Source organism: Rhea americana, unplaced genomic scaffold (genome assembly GCF_003343005.1).
Source record: "Rhea americana isolate MKP2758 unplaced genomic scaffold, rheAme1 scaffold_146, whole genome shotgun sequence".
NCBI lineage: Eukaryota > Metazoa > Chordata > Aves > Rheiformes > Rheidae > Rhea > Rhea americana.
This window is the reverse complement of record NW_028185550.1, coordinates 352,157-374,201: the sequence shown is the minus strand read 5'-3', so window position 1 is coordinate 374,201 and position 22,045 is coordinate 352,157. Positions and strand designations below refer to the sequence as shown.

Below are 22,045 nucleotides of genomic sequence, written 5' to 3'. Positions count from 1 at the left end.
CTTCTCTCTCTCTCCCAGGAGCTTGCTCACTTGTTCTCACTCTCTCTCCTTCCTCTCTTTAGAAAGATTTAAGAATGTTTTAATTACACCACCAATTAAATCTAATTAAATTAAAATGCCATTACACCTGCTACTGTAATTCTTAAATAGTGTTTTTATTGCACTTGCAGATAGCCAAAGACAGTGTAAATACTAGTTTAATTGCCCTGTTTACTTCTTGCATGGTCGTAATGATTTGTCTTTCTTCTTTAAAGAATCCATACATGGAAAAAGATTGTAATTACAGTGATATTGTATTCACCTTAAAATAGCCAAGTTTACAAATAAAGCATGTTGTTTTTCATGCACTGAGGGAATAACATTCAGATTAGATAGCTCCTTCTATTTATTCAATAATGGTCTTTATATTTTGTTCAGGACCAGCAGTTCATAAACATCAATATAATAGCAATGCGGTGACGGACATTAATTTGGATAATGTTTGTAAGAAAGGAAATACCCTTTTGTGGGATCTGGTCCAGGATGAAGATGCAGTAAGTTGAATACCAGAAAAGAATCTTTTTTAAAAGAAAATAAATATATGTTATTCATTGACCTGTCTTTCTACTTGCTGTAGATTCATCTCTCTGAAGGGCTAATAAATGAAGCAGAGAAGCTGCTCTGTTCTTTAGTATGCTGGTTCACTGACAGACAGATTCGAATGAGATTTATTGAAGGCTGCTTAGAAAATTTAGCAAACAACAGGTAACTTAAATCATAAATTACATGTTTGTACATTTATATATTTCAATATATAGGAAAGCCAAGTTAATTTTGAAATTTAGAAAGGCAAGTTAAAAAAGACAAAAGCAAACATATAAACATAGTTCAAAAACTGTTATGAATCTCTCWGTTTTTCTAATCTGTCTCTCTTGAATAGAGAGAGTGTCTTGAATTTATCATCTTGTTGCATTTATCTATTCTCACTTCTCCTGGAGGTTACTGCCTTCTTCCTGTTGGTAAAATCTGGCCCACATCTTAGCCACTTGAGTGCAAAGTCTGGTACCTTAACGGAAGCGGTTTGAACTGAAATTTTGGACTTTATATTTAAGTGGCTGAGGAACAGACAAGTTTTTTTCCATCAAGTCTGCTGTGGGATTTAATTTCCAGGAAGAAGTAGTATCTTGACCTGAGGCAATTATATTAATATGAGCAAAAGCACTGAGATTATACTCTTTGAAGACTGGAAAAAAGTGACTGCTAATTTTGTTGATAAAACCAACCAGMTGCTGAGAAACAGTGCATGCAGTGTTTCTTACACTCTTACGTTTTTACTAAGAAATGTATTTGTGAGATGAGTTACCAGTATATCAATCTGTTATTTTAAATTAATAAAAGAAATGTGAARATATTTATCACCAAGATGAATGTTTACAATTCCATGCCTTCATGCAGTTCTAGAGTTTCTGTAGAAAGTAGTCTTACAGAAAACACAAAATATAGCTGTGTCTATATTGGCAGTCTGAGGCAAATTTAGTTCTGCTATGCATCTCATCTATTAATAGAAAAAACATACTAATTTTGCTGAAATTTCAAAAGATTAGTTTTATGAAACTCATTTTTTTATCTTTTGAAATTTTTTTGTATAAGCAAAATGAATACTGTTCTATTTTTATACTTTTCTAACAGCCATGTGTGCAAGGTATTATATGTAAAGAAATTGAAGTGTCTGTAGTTTAGATCAGAGAACTAATTGGCTGYGTGTGAGGCTGAACTTCACACAGATATTTCCAATTCTTTCAGTTAACATATTTGCTTGTTGAACATAAGCTTCTCAAAATAATTTAGAAATTAACTTTTAATTTCATAAGAGTCATATTGTAGTAATTTCTCTCTTTCCCCTTTAGATCAGTAGTAGTTTCACTTCGTCTTCTTCCAAAGCTGTTTGGTACATTTCAACAATTTGGGAGCAGTTACGATACACATTGGATAACAATGTAAGTAGTCACCTCACRCACACTCTAACCCAACAGAAGTGGTGAAGCTTATGTGATTTTTGCAAGACTTGCTCCTCTAATGTGGTCCAAGTTGATATCTTAAAATTGTTATCATCTCTTTGCTATCTGGCCTGGTTGTATGAACTTATCTAATTGCTCAGACYTAGACTTCTTCACAGTAAAAGTTATTATCATAACTGAGGTGAAGACCAATTTATATTTTTTTAAATCCTTCTCAAAGAACTTGTCAGAAAATACTAGACATCCAGTAATGGTATATTGTGAAAAATTGTAATAACTTGATACTTTGTCTTTCTGTTGTGGTTGCATATCAAATGTTTCTCAGTAGTAAAAAATTTAATTATCAAGAAAACCTTTGAAATGTTAAGATACGTAGCACAAACCTTTGAAATGTGAAGATAAGTTGCACACATCTGGAAAAAAACTATACAGGTAGCTGGTCTAACTAGAGGGGGAGGAATACATAGACTTCAAGGAAAGATAGATTACAGTGCTTATCAGCAATCCTCCTTGTGCTTTTTGGCCTTTTTTGTTTTAATATGTGCTGAGTTCTGAGTGTTGGCTTAGACCTTTGCTGAGTTAGGGCCTTCGGGAACATGGCTCCATGGGCTCCAAAGTGAATACTTCCTGTTACTCTTGTGCCTGAAAATGACTGTTACRGAGCTATGTGGATTAACAGGAAGAAGAGAGTACTGTGCTTGAAAATACTCTTGAATTTATGGTGGATGGAAAATGTAATGTTCACTTTGTTGTTATGAGTGTGCATTTTCCTATAGTTACTGTCTAATTTCTGTAGCTTTTGTGGCCTTCTTAAGCAAACCATAATATGTTCTGCCCTTTAAATTGACACAGGTGGGCAGAAAAAGAACTTAACATGATGAAACTTTTCTTTGATAATTTGGTACACTACATTCAGGCAGTCAGGGAAGGACGACATAAACATGCATTGTAAGTATATTATACACAACTGGTTTTGAGTATTCGATATTTTTTAAAACATTTTTTGATTTTTTTTAAACATTTCTCTCTCTCCCCTCTGCCCCGTTGCTTCTGATGTTTTCTTTTAAGTAAATAATTTCCTGTAGTGACATTAGATGTTTAGTGAAAGGTCTATATAAATAATAGCATTTTAAATGGTTTGTTTTTTCTTAAAAAAAAAGTCATTTTTGTTAGACATTGTATTCAAAATTTATTTATAAATTAAAGATGAAGACTATATATACAGATCAGTTTAAGTGATGTCACATCATAAAACTATTCAAATGTTTCTGCTTTAAAATCTGTTTTCATTAATGTTTTAAGGTATTTTTTCTGTTTAACACACCCTTCTGTGCCTTCTGTGTGCTTAAAATTAAGTATATTTTCACAAGTGACACAATTTCTAGCTCTCCAATCACAGAGAACAAAATATTTGTGTTTTGACAGTCATCAAAGTCAGTATGTAACTGTAGGCATCCACAGTTGTAAAATGTTGCTATTTCTGGGCCAGATATTTACTTCACTATATCTGACATTGTTGTAATGGGAAATTACTTCAAAAGCTATGTGAAAGTGGGCTGAGTTGGGTTTTAATTTCAGACTAGATGATATACTGTTCCCCTCTTCTACCTTTTAAGATTGTGTTTTATGAATGAGAATAAAGTTAATTTTTGTATAGTTTATGAAAATAATTTTGTAAAGGGTATGCATCAGCTGTGATCACAAATTCAGAGTAGAAATCAGCATTGTATAAGTCACGGGAAAAATCAAGGTCAAATCCTGCAAGGTGCTAATGACAAAATGATGCATTAGAGTCAGAGTATATACAAACAAACAATGTTGTCTAGTAATGACTAATACCTTTCTTCGTTTGGTGTGCTTCAGTACTGTGTACAGCTGGAGTTGTACTGAACAAAACTAGAAGTTTGGAAAAAAATTATGAAAAAAGTATGAAAAAATTACGAAAAAAGTATAAGTTTTTAAGGGGCTCGTGTGTGGGTGAAAAAAAGTTAAGACAATAAGCAATAAAACACTTCTGAATAAAKTAAATTTATTTATTTTTTAAACAAATTTAAATTTTAGATATAGCCACAGTGCAGAAGTTCAGGTTCGTCTTCAGTTTCTGACGTGTGTGTTTTCAACCCTAGGATCACCAGATCATTTCAGTAAGTATTTGAGATTATCTGAACAGAGAAGCACTTCATATTAAGGTGCCTATTCTTCTTAATTATTATGTTACTTCAAATAAATATGATATTTTTAAAAGATAATATTTTAAATCATCTCTGAACCATTTCAGAAGGAGGATGATTTTATGATTAAAGCACATCACCACCACTGGAATTTAGGGTATATTTCACTTTTGAGTGAACAAATTTTTTTTTGTTTTCTTCAGTTTTTCTAAATATTGAGATTATAGTAAATACCAAAATGAAGATAATATATGTTATATTTGGGGGTTTGATTCTTCGATAATGTTCCCACAGATCTTTTATTGGAGCRTACTATAAGTAAACAATGATCTCGATGATCTCAGAAACAGAGTTCCGTCTGTTTTAATGTTGTCAGAAATCAGTTTATGATCCCTGTAGTATCTTTTGCAAAAGGGATGTTATGTATGATAGATAGTTACCTGAAAAGATTCTGAAAGGTTAAAATTAGAATTCTTCTGATGTGATTGATGGAATTGGAACAGGTATTCATTAGTACAAAATCAGTAAGATTACAGTAGTTGTCCCTTTGGCCACTCTCTCCTTAAGTCCTTGTAAACTTCTACCATTCAGTGTTGATGTTGATTTGTTGTAATGACACAAGGGAAGGATCATTTAGGTGTTCCTGCTATCACGGTAAAGTTGGCATACAATGCAGGGCTTGCCCCTCTGGTCCTTTCAGTACAGTCCAGGAAGGAATGAGAATATTTGCAGCCAAGAGGAAACACCATGTAATGCCATACGTGCTACTATTGAAAGAGTAGCCTCAATGGTTCTTTAAGAAATTTGGAGCCTTACTGGGATCATAAATGTCCATACACAAACTTAAGGAAATAAATCCACTGTTTTCTTGAAAGCAGTAACGATAAAATAGTTAGAGAGATACTATTTACAGCCACAGTCTCTATACTCAGCTCGAAATTGGAGTTTAGCATCTGCCTGATAGTTATTTATAAACTGAGAAGCAACCTGCTGTTTGGTACAAGTTCCTAGGTCAGCCCGCACTACTCATACGGTTAGTGAAAGCTGACAACATTTGGAACCAAAAGTTGTAGATAATTGCCAGTTTTAAAAAAGAAAAAGGTACATGACTCCTGATTGGTAAGTGGTGTATTTTTATTCTGCTGTTTCTGCAAACGTTTTGTGTTGGCAAAAACTCTTGCGATTTTTCTGTATATTCATGTTTATGTAGGATGGTATTTGATGTTATAAAGGAATGGTTTAAAATATTTTTCTAATTTCAGGGTTAAGTTTAGAACAAGTGGACATATTGTGGTATTGCTTAGTAGAAGATTCTGAATGCTATGATGATGCACTACACTGGTTTTTAAATCAAGTACGAAGTAAAGATCAGCATGCTATGGGTATGGAGACTTATAAGCATCTTTTCCTGGAAAAGGTATGTAAGGTTATTGCAACCTTATTAATTCTAATAAAAATGTTTCTTTCTATATCAGCATTATTTTAATGTATTTTAAAWTGCTTCTATGAAGTATATCTCTTTACAGCAGTCTGGAAAGTCTGTACTTGTAATGCAAGGATTTTTCTCTGATTTGACAGAAGAGGGGAAGAGATTGGCAGAAATTATTTTCACACATGTATTTACTCAAGCATTTCTTTGAAAAAAGCCTGTGTGTTGTGTTGGAATCTATAAAAAAAAAATTGTATTTTCCTTTCTGATACATAGCTACCCAATGAAACAAATAGACTTTTTACTTTGAGACATGTATAAATATCATCTGCATTTCCACTGAAAATATGAACTGGAACATGCAGCAGTAGAACTTTGATAATTTGTATTSTGTATAAAATTCAGAGTCTCATCTTTTGCAAAAACAAATTTTAATTGATTTGCTCGATTTGAGTAGTATTTGTAGTAACAAGGAAATTCTTCTGTGCTAATGAAATAAGTTGCCATACATGTAATTGCTATCTGTTCTTTCATGGAAAGGTTTTTTTTCATGCTAAGATATCTTCATTTTATTTAGATGCCACAGCTAAAACCTGAAACTATTAGTATGACTGGTTTAAACCTCTTCCAGCATTTGTGTAATTTGGCTCGACTGGCTACTAGTGCATATGATGGTGGCTCAAACTCGGAGGTAAGCCATTTTTTTGTGCTCGTATTTTTCTTCCTTCTAAAGCAGAGAGGAAAATTAAATTACTTATCTGCAACAGCACTTATCATGAGAGTATTTTGACTTACTGATTTGAAATACTAATGTGACTGCCTTGTAATGGTGGAGGCAGTACAGCTTTCTACCTTAAGAGGAATTGTGGAACTATCTCTCAAAAGTTGCAAATGTGGTACAGTGAAATGACACAAAAATAGCTAGCAATGCTGATTTTTTCATGATGTTAAAGATGTGTTCTTGTCTGTTGAGATGGAAAAAGAGATAGGAAAACACACAAAAAGAGCGATACCTGTTTCCTATGTATCTTTGTGCAGTTTATCATACTAGTAGCATAATTGAACTGTTATGTTATCTGTTAAGTGTTAGCTGTTTTATTTAAAGAATAGATTTGTAACATTTACTTTTATAAATAATATTCAGACTAGATGAAATCTTTACACACAGAATTTGGCATATTTAATTCTAACTAGTAATGTATTATAAAATAAGCTTCAGTGTATGTATGGTATACTTACCATATGTTAGAATGTAACAGTAATTGATGCAGTGCAATGAGGAGAGCCTGAGCTCAGGAAGGACAGAGGTATTTTTAGTAATTACGCGAAGAATAAAGTATCTTAGATCAGAAAGGCACCACTCATTAAAATAATGAGGCAATGTTTTTGTGTTTCTTTTCCTCTTGTCATAACAGTTGTGTGGGATGGACCAATTCTGGGGTATTGCTTTAAGAGCACAGTCAGGTGATGTCAGTCGAGCAGCTATCCAGTACATCAACTCTTATTATATTAATGGTAAGAATTTTCAGTTTTGTTTTTGTTTTGCGTTTAAAATGTTTTAAAGATTATCTAAATTTATCTGCTTTTTACCCTTAGTATTAAAAGGCATAGCATCAAGTTTGGACTTGATTTATTTTAATGTTGATATTGCAGGTAAAAGTGGTCTTGAAAAAGAACAGGAATTTATTAGCAAGTGTATGGAGAGTCTGATGATAGCTTCTAGTAATCTTGAGCAAGACTCTCACTCAAGTCTCACAATTATTGAAAGAGGACTCTTAATGCTGAAGACACACCTGGAAGCTTTTAGGAGAAGGTAAATAGCTCTAGTGATATATTTGGATACAGAATTTATTTACATTCTTCTTAACATGATGATGAATGAATGATGAAACTAATAATTTGAATAATAGTTTCCTTGGTTTTCTTTATGTAAAGTAAGGACAATAATGGATAATTCTGAAAGGTAATATATGAAGTTTAAATAGTTAAGAGTTGGCTCTTGTGTTTATAAAAAGAAAGATAAATATGGTTCGAGTCGCCTCTGCCCTTACCAAAGAAATAATTTTTTCACATTTTGTCAAAGCTATTTTATTCTTATTTGAAATATGGTGTATTAATCATTTCCTTTCACCTTGGAAAACAAGAGAATAAAGGTGCAAGTTTTGTCTGTTATCTCACTGTTTATCAAATGTTTGGTTAAGTAAGTTTTGATAAAAACAGCTTGTCAACATTTTTGCCTGATCTTTAAGGTTTGCATATCATCTGAGACAGTGGCAGATTGAAGGCACTGGTATCAGCAGCCACTTAAAGGCACTGAGTGACAAACAGTCATTGCCGCTAAGAATTGTATGTCAGCCAGCTGGACTTCCTGACAAGGTAGTTAAAAGCACTTGTGTTTCTAGATAGATTTGCTTACTAGATTATTAAATGTCAGTAATGCCATCGTGCATTTTGAAAAATAAAACATCCATTTTATTTCAGATGACTATTGAAATGTATCCTAGTGATCAAGTGGCTGATCTACGGGCAGAAGTTACCCATTGGTACGAAAATTTGCAGAAGGAACAGATAAATCAACAAGCACAGCTTCAGGAGTTTGGCCAAAGCAGCCGCAAAGGAGACTTCCCCGGTAAGCTGTAGTACTCATACCTATATTTTGTGCTCTGCTGAGGTCGTATGCCCACTTTTAATGAACTGTGTTGTTTTTTTTAAGTGTTGTCGTTTATTTTAAATTACAGAGAAAACGTATCTAGCAAAGCTCCTTTTAATTCAGCTAGTGTTTTTATTTCTTGTAACTGCTAGTCTTCCCCCCCCCAAGTTATTTTCCCTTTCATTATTGTTTTAATAATGTTGTTTAATTCGTAGGTTCTATTACATAGAATCTTGTTTTGTATTTTGTCAAATGTTTGCATTTCTGGCTCTGTACAAGGAACTAATTAATACCTTGAATGTATCTGTTCCAGTCAGGTATAATATTTTCCTTACTCTTGCAACTGCTCTTTATGATCATTCATCCTATTTTGATTTTCTTAATTTGGAAAATCACCTTGTTCCTTAGATGATCATTGCCTACCTATAGTGTGATGCAAATGCTTCCTATTATTCCCTTTCTTTAAACATTTTTGAGTGAATGGAAATGTGTGCTTTATCCTTTAGGAGAAGGATGTTTTCTGAATCCTATTAATGCTGTCTATTATAGGATTCTTACCTCCTAATTCTTTTAGATTTTATTCCTTACCAGCTATGGCTGTTCACAATGATCTTGTTTTCTGAATTATTTTCTCCTTAGTGTGGCCTTGTTTTCTTTCTTCCCTATTGTGAGCAAGAGTTAGTATATAGGGGCATATTATTTGAACAATTTCTGTCCATGAACATCTTTTTCTAACTGTGCTGACCATTAATAAATGTGGAATCATTAATCTTTAATAATTGCTTTCTTGTCTTCATTGGTGAACTACTTTAAAAAAGGAATATTTTTATGAGACACCTTATCAGTGAATCAGGCTTTGAATCTTAGATATCTCAGTTATTCAGCTTTTCTGTGAAGTCCTTTTTCCAGCTGCTCTTCAGAAGCTGTCTTAGTAAAGAAACTTATCTTATTTTCCCACAGATTTGGCCACATAGCAGAAATTTTTATTTTTGTTTCAACTGAGRCTTAAGAAATGTGGGAATAAGAGAGTTCAAAACTATAGAAGAAAATATACAAATCAGACAATTCAACTGTAGACCTACAGCTGCTGCAATTCAGTGATGCTATATACATTCAATGGTTCTTTTGCAGAGCTGTTGTGCTGATACCCATAATGTTGAACATGTAACGTTTCATGGGTGTTACTTTAATTTTTGTATGTTTATTACACTGATTATTAGCATAACATAAGGAAATCGGAAACCATAACATTTGTAAATACTGAATTATAAACACAGTGTCCTTTCCTAAGTTTAAAATCTATATTAATGTTTCTAAGTGCTTCATCTTGAACTGGTACTGGTGTTAGCTGCTAGATACATAAAATCCTGTTACTGGATAAAACTCTGTTAGCCAAACTCCTAAAGAACTGTCTTTGCACTGTTCTGTGCATGCTATGTGTATTTCAAATAATCTCATCACATGAATTTCACTTTTCAGCTGCTAATTTGAGAAGATAGGATTGAAAGTGAGACATAAGGTTAAAATCTGCRATTTTACTCAGCTGTAACCTATCTTGGGGAATCTTCTGTGTAGATGAAAAAATGCATGAACTTTAGTAGCATTTTTTGGCACATGAAGATCTTTGAATTGTAGTTCTGTGTATTGACTGCTCAGATTAAAAAAACATAGGTCATTCTGCATCACAGGAGGCTTCTGCTGCAAGGTACATACTGCACATTTAGGTCTCTGACATTTTTCTATGTCCATTTTAATATACCAGTATTAGCAAATCTGCTACAAAAACTTATTCCTGAAACTTTACATAGCTAGTATGTTATTAATTGAGCTAGAAATTTGAATAGATTTTATATAAAAATTAAAACTTTCTGCTCATGATGTCAGAGTGTTTCTGTCACCTTTTCCTTATCTTCTTGTTCTTAGTTTTCAGTTATTTTCTCTGATGGGATTTCATTTTCAAAGAATAGATGGAAAAACAGGATATTTTTATCAACTTTTAGTTCTTAGAATTCTAGACTTATAAATATTTTTTTACTTCCTTTCTTTATATTTATTTCATCTCTTGTTAAATAGCACTTTCTTATGTTATTTGCCTCGTTTGTTACTCCCGTTGACCTGCATTTTCACCACTGTATGGTGGTTATTCCTTTCCAGCTTCTTTGTACAAAATGTTACTTTGCTGTGTTCCTAGTAGGGCTAAGGACAGAAATTATTTTTCTGCTGCTGGGATTCATGAACAAGGGTTGTGTCTTAACTGATGTCAGTCGCATCTAACTTCCTTTGCTTTAAAAGCAAACTTGAAGAAGATGCAGACGCTGAAAATTAATGTTAAGCAAGATGTTATAAAAGTGAGGTGACTGTTACGGCAGAGAAGAAAGCCACAGGTTCTTGAGACTGTCTAAGCAACCTTAAAGCATTTGTTAATTACAGGTTAATTTCTGATGGTTTTGCCATCACACTTCTGTCAGCAGGGTACCCAAGAATGCCCACTAGCCAAAACTTTAGGAGTATATCTCTAAGTAGCAGAGGCATCCACATTTATTAAATGTTCTTTTTAGCTCTCTTCCAAAACCATAAATCTTACTTTTTTTTTTGTTAGTAGACACTTACCACATCTTTTAGTTTTGAGGTGACAATACCTTTGTAAACATCTCTTGTACGTTTGAAATCTTCAGTGCTCTGAGAAATGTGAGATTGCTTTTGCTTCTCATTGGAGGTATTTCTTGTATTCTTCTAAAATCTGTTACTTGTTTGCTGAAGTACAGAAGATAGGAGATTTCTGTATTATTTTATGGATAATATGTTTCCCTGCCTTCAATTGTTTGAAAATATTTTGCTTCACTGCACTGATATGTTTCAAAGCAGTCAGCTGGAGAAGAGAAGAGTGATAGATATGTGATATTATTCCCAACTCCAAATAAAATCTTCATAGTTGTATTGTTAATTGAGAAAAGTCTTTGAGGGGCTGCTGTATATCCAGTTTTTCTCAAGAACATCTCAGAAATTTTATTAGGGCAGGATACRAGAGTCATGTATGTTTGTCTGACATCTCTGTTTTCCTGGCAGTCCTGTCAGAGCTGCTGTGTATACATCTGGTTGGATTGTTTTAGTTCAGAAGCGTCAGCACGTGGGTGAATCTCTGCTGGCTTTGGGAAGCATCACCTGGATTTGCCGTGTGCACACATCGGCAGTGACTGTGTGGCTTCAGGCTGCAGGTGACATGCTTTCCAGAGTTACCAGAAGCAGCAGGCTTACTGTGCATGCGCGACACAGGGCACGTGCACGTCTTTATGACACTGAAGGAATACATTCATATACGTAGTCTTTTTGCTTTTAACGCTTTTCTTTGATTGCTGTGTTCCTATCGGCGAGTAATACAATGTTTTGAAGCATTTGCAGCTTACAGAACTCCCAGTTCTTCCCAAGAGTCCTGCAGGAGGTTCAAGAAACAGGCTTTTCTAAAGAAACCACACTGAAAACACAGTGCTGAAAGCACAGTGGCAGAGATGGGTTGCTTTTCACTGGTATGAAGGACCAGGGCCGAGTAAGAGCAGCGGGTGCTGATTTTACCACAGTTGTGTGATACAAAGGGATTTTGCTGATGAACCCGATCATTTCTCAGCATTCTCCTCTGACATAGTATAACTCTTACTACAAAATATGAAAAGCATGTTTTAATCTGTATTGTGGACACTTTTCCCTACAAGATTGGGTGAGCTGTTATTTAAAAGGGTATGTCCAAAGGCATGCAAGGAAATTTAGTTTAATTTAATAGCCAGTTTCCATAAGTAAATTGCCTTAAATCTTTGCCTGATTTGAATTGCTGCTGAARGTAATACTTTCTAAAATAAGTCATGAGACTTTCATTAGAAAATGAAACTATGATTCCAGAAATGTACTGAAATATGTTCTTATGCTAGGTGGCCTCATGGGACCGGTGAGAATGATTTCATCTGGGCATGAACTGACAACTGATTATGATGAAAAAACTCTTCATGAGCTGGGTTTTAAGGATATGCAGGTATTATCAGTATATAGATAACAGCCACCACTTGGTATGTTGCTTTTGTCTTGTGCAACTGTAGGTCATGGTGGAAGGTACGTTTTTTGCTGGGGACATCCTATAGTTTTCTGGAACTAATTGTTTCACGCTATCCAGCATCTACCTCTAAGCTCAGAGAAATACTTTTAGTCCTTGCTACTGTTGTCAGTCTTGAAAATAGTTAATAATTTTAAAAGCCTAATCCTTGTTACATTAGCAGATTTGAAAACTCAAGGACCAAATGAAAATTTTCAATTTTTTATGTTCATCAAGGAAAATGTGGGACCAGTGGAAAAAAAAAAAACACTTTTTCTGTTTCAGATTTTGTCTAAATTATTGGACACATCTTGACTCCATAGTATCAGTGATTTGCTCTCTCCTTTCATTGCTTAAATCTGAAGCATTTTATAATGCTTATTTGTAATTTTTTGTCTCAATTCAGAGTCCCTCRGAGAGTCATATACTCACAGGTTTACTGAAGTTTGCAGTCTGGAAAAGCCTAGTTTGATTTTGTATAAGTGTGAATGATATTATGGCTCTCTTAGACAAGTGGGACTATGACAGAACTTTCCAGGTGATCAGCACATACCGRTCCTTCATCTAAAGGAAAACTAAATTCATACCATTCAAAGATCTACTAACACACTTTAAGAAGGATTATTGTGGGCCAGTATACTTACTCCTGCCGTTGCTGGTTGGTTTGTAGCAGTTAGGAGTCTGTCTTAACTGTTACTGTTCCGTATCAGAAGTTCTCYTGGACTAAGTGTTTGATTGTTAATTAGCCCATTTTGCTACATAAAATGGCTTAATTCAAAAGAAAAAAAATTTTAAAGGATTTTTTTCTTGTTAACATTGATCATTCTGTAGAATTAAGCTGTGGAACAATCAGATGAATTCTTAAGCTTGTAGAACTGGAGGAAGCCGTCAGTTTGAATGGCTGAATGTGATGGAGGTGATAACTAGTCATCAGGAACAGTTCTTCTGAGAATTGTTTTCCACAAAGTGGTTAAGCCAATATAACAAATCCCTGCTTTCTCCAACCACACTGCTATTTGTGCAACCACACCATAACTGCCTTAGGTAAAAGCAGAACYGACCTCAGATTATGACAGTCACTTGAAATGCTGCTCAGTAAAGGTTTGACAACAAAGATACTTATGTAACTTTAAGTTCTTAATTCTATTCCTGTTGAAAACATATCTGTGATTTCAGAATATGGTTTATTAAAATTCTCTCTCTCCTTCCTGTTGTTCCTCTCTTTTTCTAGATGGTGTTTGTGTCACTGGGTGCACCAAGGAGAGAACGCAAAGGTGAAGGTGTTCAGCTTCCAGCATCCTGCCTACCTCCTCCTCAAAAGGACAACATTCCAATGCTTTTACTTTTGCAAGAACCTCATCTTACAACCCTTTTTGATTTGTTAGAGATGCTTGCCTCTTTTAAGCCTCCTTCTGGAGAAGTGGTTATGGAAGACAGTGAGGTAATTTAAAGTAATTTTATTAGAATAATTACATAGCAATCTAATTTAATTGGATCTGTTTTTCCTATCTTGCCTATTTCTTTTGTTCCATATCCAAATGTCAGATATATATGTGTATTTAATTTTACATATGGTATCATTATAATTTGCAGCTTTTCATAATTATATTGCTCTGATGTCACTTATAATGTCCCGAATATTCTAGGTGCTCCAAAAAGTAATTCCCTACAATGAATGTTTAAATAGATATGGTGATTAATTGTGGGAATTGGCTTAAAGAATTGTTTGCAAAGGTGTTATTGTAAAAACTTRCGATTTATTGCTTATATGGTATCACTAGGTTGTATGAAGTTAAATAACCACTAGTATATTTGAACTAGGAGAGTCTTTTTAAGTTTTATTTACATTCAAATATTTCCATATATGTGATATACTATGAATGATATACTATGAAGATGACATAACTTAGTTTCTCGCGTGTTCAACAAGACTTCAGCCATCATGTTCTATTTTTGTTTTTACAATGAAGAGGAAACAAATAGCTTGTTAATTAAAAACAAATATATTTTTGGTCTCTGAAATCTTAGTCAGATTTTTTTCACAAAATACATCTTTAGTAAGAGTATTTGTTTTATGGTTTGTCAGAGTGCAAGATGTGAAGAACTCCACCTCCATGCAGAAAACTTATCCAGACGAGTCTGGGAACTGTTAATGCTTCTACCAACGTGCCCTAATATGTTACAGGCATTCCAAAGTATTTCGGATGAGCAGGTAAACAAAGAATGTTTATTTTAAATGTTTATGCTTATTATGCTTGGATGTTTTAGTGTTGAATTTTCCCTAAAGAGGAATGTTAATTAGTAAGTATGTTAAGCACACAGAGAAACGTGAGGGGATGGGACTGGGGATTTTTTGTTCAAGATGTCAATTGAGTTTCCAATGTTTGCTATTATGATTTGTTTAAAAAAAGAATTTAATGAATGAAACAATTAGCAAATGCTAGTTACCGGTCTTTTTGTTTCAATTGCAACACCAGTTTCTTCACCTGTAGTTTAGTGTCTTTACAACATTTCAAACTTACAGCTTTGCTTTAATATTGTAACTGTTGTGGTAGTAATACATTTCATATGTTTATTTTTTTCTGCGAATTCAAATCATGGCATTTAGCTAGTGACTTCCCTGCCCAACTGAGAAAAAGTATGCATGTTTTAAGTTCTTGAAATTACATATTATGGTTCTTTATAGATACACACATCAAAATTTAGGTGGAAATTATAATTCAGAGTTTATTTGCCTTCCTCTACTTCAAAATTGTGTACACTTTAAGTTTTAATAATGTTGGAGGTTTATTGAAATTTCACTGCAGTTTTCACGTTATTCAGATTGTTATTCATGAATAGAAATATGCTTGAAATTGTGTAATTTCAAATAATAGATGAAACTAAAAGCAAATAATTTGTCCATGTCCCTTTAAAAACCCTCCAATTGCTTCTCTAAGATAGGTCAACGTTAGGTGTAATTATTTAATTGTTCTTTGTCTTCTGTATTTTTTTAAGGGTAATGATGGCTTTAGTTGGAAGGATCTCCTGCGAATAAAAAGTGCACATAAACTTTTATATGCACTTGAAATTATTGAAGCTCTGGGAAAGCCCAATAGAAGAATAAGGCGTGAATCTACGGTAAGAGGGTTTATTGCACAGCATATTTTTCTCTCTGAATCAAAATACATATTGATGAATTGTTTTATTGTATTTTAGTTTTTCAGTTTTTATGATTATTTATTCTTGTCTATCTTCAGGGAAGCTATAGTGATCTTTACCCAGATTCAGATGATTCAAGTGAAGATCAAATAGAAAACAGTAAAAACACATGGAGCTGCAAGGTTTGATATTTCTATAGAATTCTGTAATATGTATTTTTTAATAATAGTATAAAATGAAAATCAATTTAAAAATCATATATATAARAGTTTTTGATCTCAAATGTAGGTGTAACATTGTGAAGTAAGTTTTCATAGGTTTTCTGTGATATTGGGCYTGTAAATTTGTCTTACTTGATTGCAAGTATTTCTTTTTTCCTTCATAAAAAAAGACAGCTGCATAGTTTATCAGATTTTTTATAAAGTTTAGATTGATGTCAAAGATTAGTGATATTTATATATCTGCTTTTTTTCTCACATTGATTCCATAATATACTTACAGTTTGTGGCTGCTGGAGGGCTTCAACAGTTACTAGAAATTTTTGTTTCTGGAATCTTAGAACCTAAAGAACAGGAATCATGGACTGTGGTAAGTGATTGTTCACCCTTTTTTTTCCAGAATAACATAGCTGTCATTTATAAAGACTACCATTGCTATCAGCCTTTGTTTTATTTACTTTTCTGTAGTAAGTGGAAAGTATCAATGTGCATAAAATAAACTTCAAAAGGCACAACTGATCAGCTAACTTTGAACTGTGTTTTTTTTATTTAAATRCTCTTGTCATTCATCCATACAGAAGTGCTACAGAATGTAATGCCAGTAACCACAGAATCTACACAAGACAAAAGGAAATGAAAATTTGGATTTCCTGGAAGAACTGATTCTTTTAGAAATTCTTTATACTTCAGACTTGTCATATTTTAAAGCCAATCTRTTTTTTTTCTTGGTATTTTTTGCTTCTCTTTTTACTCTAGTGTTAAAAGCTCTTTATTTGCAGAATGAAATAAAGTACACCTTGAGCACTTCTTAGAGAAAAAGTCTGGGTTCCATTTTTAGGAATATTTTCAACAACGTTGATCATACATGCATATCAAGTTTAAAAAAAATCAAAATTTTCTAAATAGAAAGAGCATACTTTATTTTTGCTTTTTTGTTTGTTTGTTTTAGGGAAGGTTGCTGATTTGGAAGCTTTTATTATAGTCTATTTTAAAAGCAATAATCTGTTAATTACCTTCCTCTCTGAAGGCCGAGAAACGTCTTTCCTTGGAATGCTTCCACTTGTTAGCCTTGAGACAAACTGCTAGCATTGTAGCCTTAGGTTAATAAAAGCATTTCCTAATAATGAACATTAGTATTAATTGTTCTCATGCAATTTATTTTTTTCATCAATGTGCTATTACTAGTCTGAGATAAATTCATATTTTTATTAGATAAAATTTTCCTCTTTTATATTTTCAATTCTTAGGCATTTGATAAATAAGAATTGAAATACTCCAAGGTCTGAGTCGTGTATATGTAAAAATAAGTAAAGAAACAATCGTACACATACATATAAAATTGGTGACAAAGTATCTCTCATGCTAAAAAGAAAATAATTTTACTTTTTTATTAAAAGGTTGATAGTTTTAAACTGATTTTTAAAGTATTTGTTCTAAAACTATTTAAGTATTAGAAACAAATTGGCCTTCTTTTTGTTCAGTATATAAGCAAAGGATGGTATGATTACTTTTACTAATCTGTCTGGCAAACATGCATAGGACAGTGGAAATAGTGAAAAGACTGGCTCCGCAACTAGATGTGTTAGTACAGYGTCCTGAACTTGTGCAGAATCTTGCAGACTTACGTGTATAGGTGGTAAGCAGCTGATCTCCATGTTTTGCTGTGACACAGCCATATATTGTTGTTAATTTTACTCTCATAGACATCTTCTGCGGATGGAGCTAACTGCATGCTATGTTTGGGTATAGCTGCAGGGCTGAGAGCCATGAAAACAGATCTCTGAAGTTAATAAAYGAATCAATGGTTTTCATCTCCGGTGCGATGTTACACACGTGTAGATATTACAGATGTGATGAGGTGTTACAATTCCAGATACTRTTTTTGAAGTAGTATCTACTTGACTCTACATGGTTAAATGTATTCAAATTAAAAGCACTTCTGTRTACTGTACACATTGGCCTGTGATATATTTGAATACAGTGCGTGGAAAGCTATTAACTGTAGGACTTAATCTCTTACATTACTTCCTCTGTATTATTTCATGCACATCATACCTGGAATGCACCTGTTARTAGGTCTAGATCATGAAAATATCCTYAAGTAACTTTTTTTYTTTTTAATACTCTTCYTCTCTAGYGTCTGTTTTTGTTAGGGCTTCCCACTTAAGAGTTTTAGATGTTTAGAGTTTACTTRAGCTTTTTATTTCAAATTCCATAATAGGCAAAGAATAATTTTCTAAAATAAGTATCTGAAAAAAGGAAAATTGCATTTTCTTATTCACAGTGGCAGCTAGATTGTCTTGCTTGCTTGCTGAAGCTGATATGCCAGTTTGCAGTTGATCCTTCAGATCTGGATTTAGCTTATCATGATGTSTTTGCCTGGTCTGGTGTAGCAGAGAGTCATAGAAAAAGAACTTGGCCAGGCAAATCAAGGAAGACTGCGAGTGACCATGCAAAGGGCCTTCATATACCTCGTTTAACAGAGGTAAGAGAGAAATTTTAGAAAGTTCACCAAAAAAAGTAAGTCTCATTTGTTATGTGATGCSTTTAATTGGTAATAAAATAAATAACATAGTGAAAAGATTATTAATATAAATCCTGGAAGCTATTCTCCAAAGAGTTATCCAATTTTAATTGCTTTAAACCTACCAGATTTAGAAGCYTGAACAAGAAGGATTTTTTGATGAGTTGTCCAAGGAAGCAGTGTGAATGGGAATTTGAGAACATGAAACGGGAATTTCAGAATGACAGGGCTTTATCCCTATTTCTTACATTTTGTGTTTCAAATTAATTACTCCTGCTTTTATGGTAGTCAGTCATCAMGTTCTGTAACCATCCTCACCAAATCCTTCTTAGATTCCCTTAGTGTATACTAAGTATGAAGTAATTTACTAAGAATATCTGAGTGAGTGTATGGTACACTTACCTAGACCTGTAAACTTTTCTCCCAGATTTTTGCATGCTAATTTCTTGATGTAGAGCAAGCTTGATATTTAATCCATAGTCTTTTGATTTTGGCTAGATGACTAGAGATAGTTCACTGAAAATAGGTTGGTTGGGCACAGTAACAGTTGGGATCACCAGAAAGGTGAGCTAAAGCTAAACTTCCCATTTGTCATTCTTAAAAACTTATTTGCATGGCAAGACCCTAACTCTTCTATACGTATTCTATATTGGACAAAATAGATTCCTAAATTTCAAAAGCGGTTTTGAATTACGTAAATGATCAAATACTAACACTTATATTAGTATATTAAGTTTTTTAAAAGGGCAACAGTAATTAATGCTGTTTCTGCCAGTAATAATTGAGTTTAGATTTTTAATAGTAATTGACATGTATTTTTGATTGCATTGGATTTGCTAGATAAATATTCTAAAAGACTTCAGTTGGACTTTAATTTTGTGAATTCTGTGTAGCCTGTCAGAGGTTCTGTAAAGATTAATAATTCAAATGAATATAATAGTCAATAAAACATGCTGATCACAAAGAAACCAGATAATTTACATGCACAACCTCACCCTTAGCCTTCTTCCCTCACACCTGTAATATTTAAAAGAAAGTTAACAGTTTATTCTTTAAAAACAATTTTCTTTCAGTGAAAGGATTGACCAGATCATTGCTTTTTCTTTTCAGTTATATTGTCTCTCAAATAGTAGTAGAATAAAATTTTAGCAGCTAAACTTCCTCAATAAACCACAGGATTTTAGACATACTTTTATAAAAATCAGAATATAACTTTTAGCTATGGAGTTGGTATCATTTCTCTTTTGCTCCTCCTCCCTCTACACAGGTGGGTTTGTTTTAGATTCATACATTATGAATAATTTAAAAACGGATCAAAAAGCTTGTTGTTATATTAACTGKTTTTTTTCTTTTGACTTCAATTTTTAAAGGTGTTTCTTGTACTTGTCCAGGGAACCAGTTTGATTCAGCGACTTATGTCAGTTGCTTATACATATGACAACTTGGCACCTAGGTACAGTATCTTTCTATTCTCATAATAAAGCTTATAAAGTGTGCACATTTTTCTTGACTGTTTTAAAAAACGTGAATAGCTCTTTCTTTTTAATTGCCATTAACACTCATATCAGAAATTTAAGTCTGTAGGCATGAAACTTGCTCTTCTTAGTCACCTTTTTTTGTAGTAACCTAAACTATAAGTAATGGAGGAAACTCCCAGAGGTCATCAGCGATAGAAAAATCACTGAACTAAACAAATTTTCAGAAATGAATAAAAAGAGTATGTGAAATCATGAAAGTAAATATGCTTATAAGCAAAAGCTTATTGATGTACCTGTTTGGATTTATGATTCACAACAAAATAACATTAGCTTGTTACTTCTGATATTCCACATACTGTTTTAGTGGATATGCATGTATTGAAGGCAAAATTTTACCTTCAGAAACTGTGTATTAGTGATTTTTTTTTGTCCTTTTGCCATTTGACTGGCGCTGAGGAGGTCATGGTTTTTTGTTACRTTTGATGTGGAATTACTTGATTCAAAGTAATGGATAGTGTGTTTTACCRTATTTTTAAAAGATTGGTAAATATGCTCAGAGCATTTCCAGCCAGATCTACACACATGCCTAGCTTTAACCTCAAACATAATTACAGTAACAATTTTAAGTATGTACAGTATGTTTTCATGTTCATAGAGCCTTTACTACAGTTTATTAGAGAAAAAGTAAGTAAATAAATAAATGACATGTTTATAATTTAAAAGATTGTTCAAAGTGTAGTTCACTGTRAAGAATGCCATCTTTATTTATGGATCTATCTTGGTTCCATTTTTACATCTTTTCTTGGTTAAAATAAAGATGTTGKGGGTTATGGTCTTTTTTTTTCTTAAATTGTTAGCTTGCAGTCAGTGAAATATAAGAGGGTGAATTGAAGATATAATAGTTTTTTTACTGTTGCTGATTTTAAATACTGCAAGAAATTAACCCATTTAAGAGTAAAATTTTAGATTTCTTCRTTGGTATTTAAGAATAACTGTGCTGTTATTTGCAGTCACTTGTATGTACTTGTATTTCTAAATGGTAATCTGTTTTGTGATAAAGTTCAAATGGTTTTATCCTCTTCCTGCTCAGGGTGTTGAAAGCTCAGTCTGATCACAGATCAAGACACGAAGGTTAGTGCTGCATATGGTTACATTTTATGAATTAATARTAATGAAAACATATTAAAGATACCAGGTTATGTGTTTCATTTATTCCACGATTAAAGTTCTGTAAAAATGCATTCCTAGGTAGCATGAGGGCTGTTGTAGTCTAGATGAGAATACACAGAGAACCTCCAGAGGACTTGCCTTGCTTTCCTCCTCTGGAACCTGTTTTAGATGTATTGAAATTTTGTGCTGTAGCTGTGTTTTCATCTCCAGAAGAGCTGTTTTTGGTAGGAAAAGCATCCTTGTATTCTTGTCTTCTGAAGAGCAGCATGTTTAACATCATAATATAGTTGCCAATAGTCACCTTCATTCTGGCTTAAAGCAATCATTCTGGCCCCAGAAATCCTTGGRACTGCCCTGCCTAGCCTTCTTGCAGGTGGTTCCTACAAAAGGGCTAAATAATCTGTATCAGATTAGGTCTATATCAGAATAGTTGTCAAAAGCACAGCATAGGTGTCCATAAATATAGTAGGTTCTCCTAGAATTAGGCATTGCCCTAGGTTTTTCCACTTCATTTTATGTTACAGAAGTTTTATCTATGAACTTGAATTCTCCTGAAATTATATGGGTTGCCTATTAGAGTCTTACCCTGGGCTGTTAAGAAGAAAGGAACAGGCATGATAGCTAGTCCACAGAGAAGTCCATGTTAAGAGCTGATGCAGCCCATTAGCTCACTTTTTAAGTAGAGGAGAAAGGAAGCTATTGTGCCCCCCATTGGTTATACTTTGGGATCTGTAATAAAATGGCCGGTGAGTACTAACCAAACTGATAAAATACTGAGCTTTGGTAGTATCTTAAGTGCCAATAAGGATTTGGTCTTGTAAGTTAGTGTGACTCAAATGAATGCCGCATGTGCCAAAACTCTGCAACTCTTCAATCAAAAAAAAGCTGTTTTATTTCAGAGTTAGTGTGATGTGCTCTCATCTCATTTTTTTTCTTAGTTACTCATTATTCAATGTGGCTCTTGGTGAGTTGGGCTCACTGCTGTTCATTGGTGAAATCCAGTCTGGCAGACAGCGATCATTTGCAAGACTGGCTAAAGAAACTTACTCTTCTTATTCCAGAGGTATGTTAAAGGCGAGGTTATAACATTACTAGTTAGTGCATAATGTGGTACATTTAACTCTTGATTTCAAGAGAGTGCTCTTCCATTAAATTCAAAACACGTTTCCTGATAAAATTAGGCAAGTTC

General features: G+C 33.5%; 1 protein-coding gene across 6 annotated transcripts in view; it reads left to right on the top strand.

Annotated features, from left to right (window-relative positions):
* USP34 (ubiquitin specific peptidase 34) overlaps nucleotides 1–22,045 on the top strand; it is a 147,806-nt gene that overhangs the window by 71,174 nt on the left and 54,587 nt on the right. For all 6 annotated transcript variants that reach the window (XM_085299152.1, XM_085299153.1, XM_085299154.1 and 3 more), the window contains 21 exons: nucleotides 418–533; nucleotides 617–744; nucleotides 1,887–1,976; nucleotides 2,850–2,945; nucleotides 4,059–4,141; nucleotides 5,431–5,585; nucleotides 6,175–6,288; nucleotides 7,013–7,112; nucleotides 7,251–7,410; nucleotides 7,847–7,973; nucleotides 8,079–8,226; nucleotides 12,168–12,268; nucleotides 13,557–13,766; nucleotides 14,412–14,537; nucleotides 15,323–15,445; nucleotides 15,565–15,648; nucleotides 15,968–16,054; nucleotides 17,969–18,169; nucleotides 19,579–19,661; nucleotides 20,777–20,817; nucleotides 21,795–21,919. In XM_085299152.1, coding sequence (XP_085155278.1) covers nucleotides 418–533; nucleotides 617–744; nucleotides 1,887–1,976; nucleotides 2,850–2,945; nucleotides 4,059–4,141; nucleotides 5,431–5,585; nucleotides 6,175–6,288; nucleotides 7,013–7,112; nucleotides 7,251–7,410; nucleotides 7,847–7,973; nucleotides 8,079–8,226; nucleotides 12,168–12,268; nucleotides 13,557–13,766; nucleotides 14,412–14,537; nucleotides 15,323–15,445; nucleotides 15,565–15,648; nucleotides 15,968–16,054; nucleotides 17,969–18,169; nucleotides 19,579–19,661; nucleotides 20,777–20,817; nucleotides 21,795–21,919 — 2,498 coding nt within the window. The remainder of the gene's footprint in view (nucleotides 1–417; nucleotides 534–616; nucleotides 745–1,886; nucleotides 1,977–2,849; nucleotides 2,946–4,058; nucleotides 4,142–5,430; nucleotides 5,586–6,174; nucleotides 6,289–7,012; nucleotides 7,113–7,250; nucleotides 7,411–7,846; nucleotides 7,974–8,078; nucleotides 8,227–12,167; nucleotides 12,269–13,556; nucleotides 13,767–14,411; nucleotides 14,538–15,322; nucleotides 15,446–15,564; nucleotides 15,649–15,967; nucleotides 16,055–17,968; nucleotides 18,170–19,578; nucleotides 19,662–20,776; nucleotides 20,818–21,794; nucleotides 21,920–22,045) is intronic.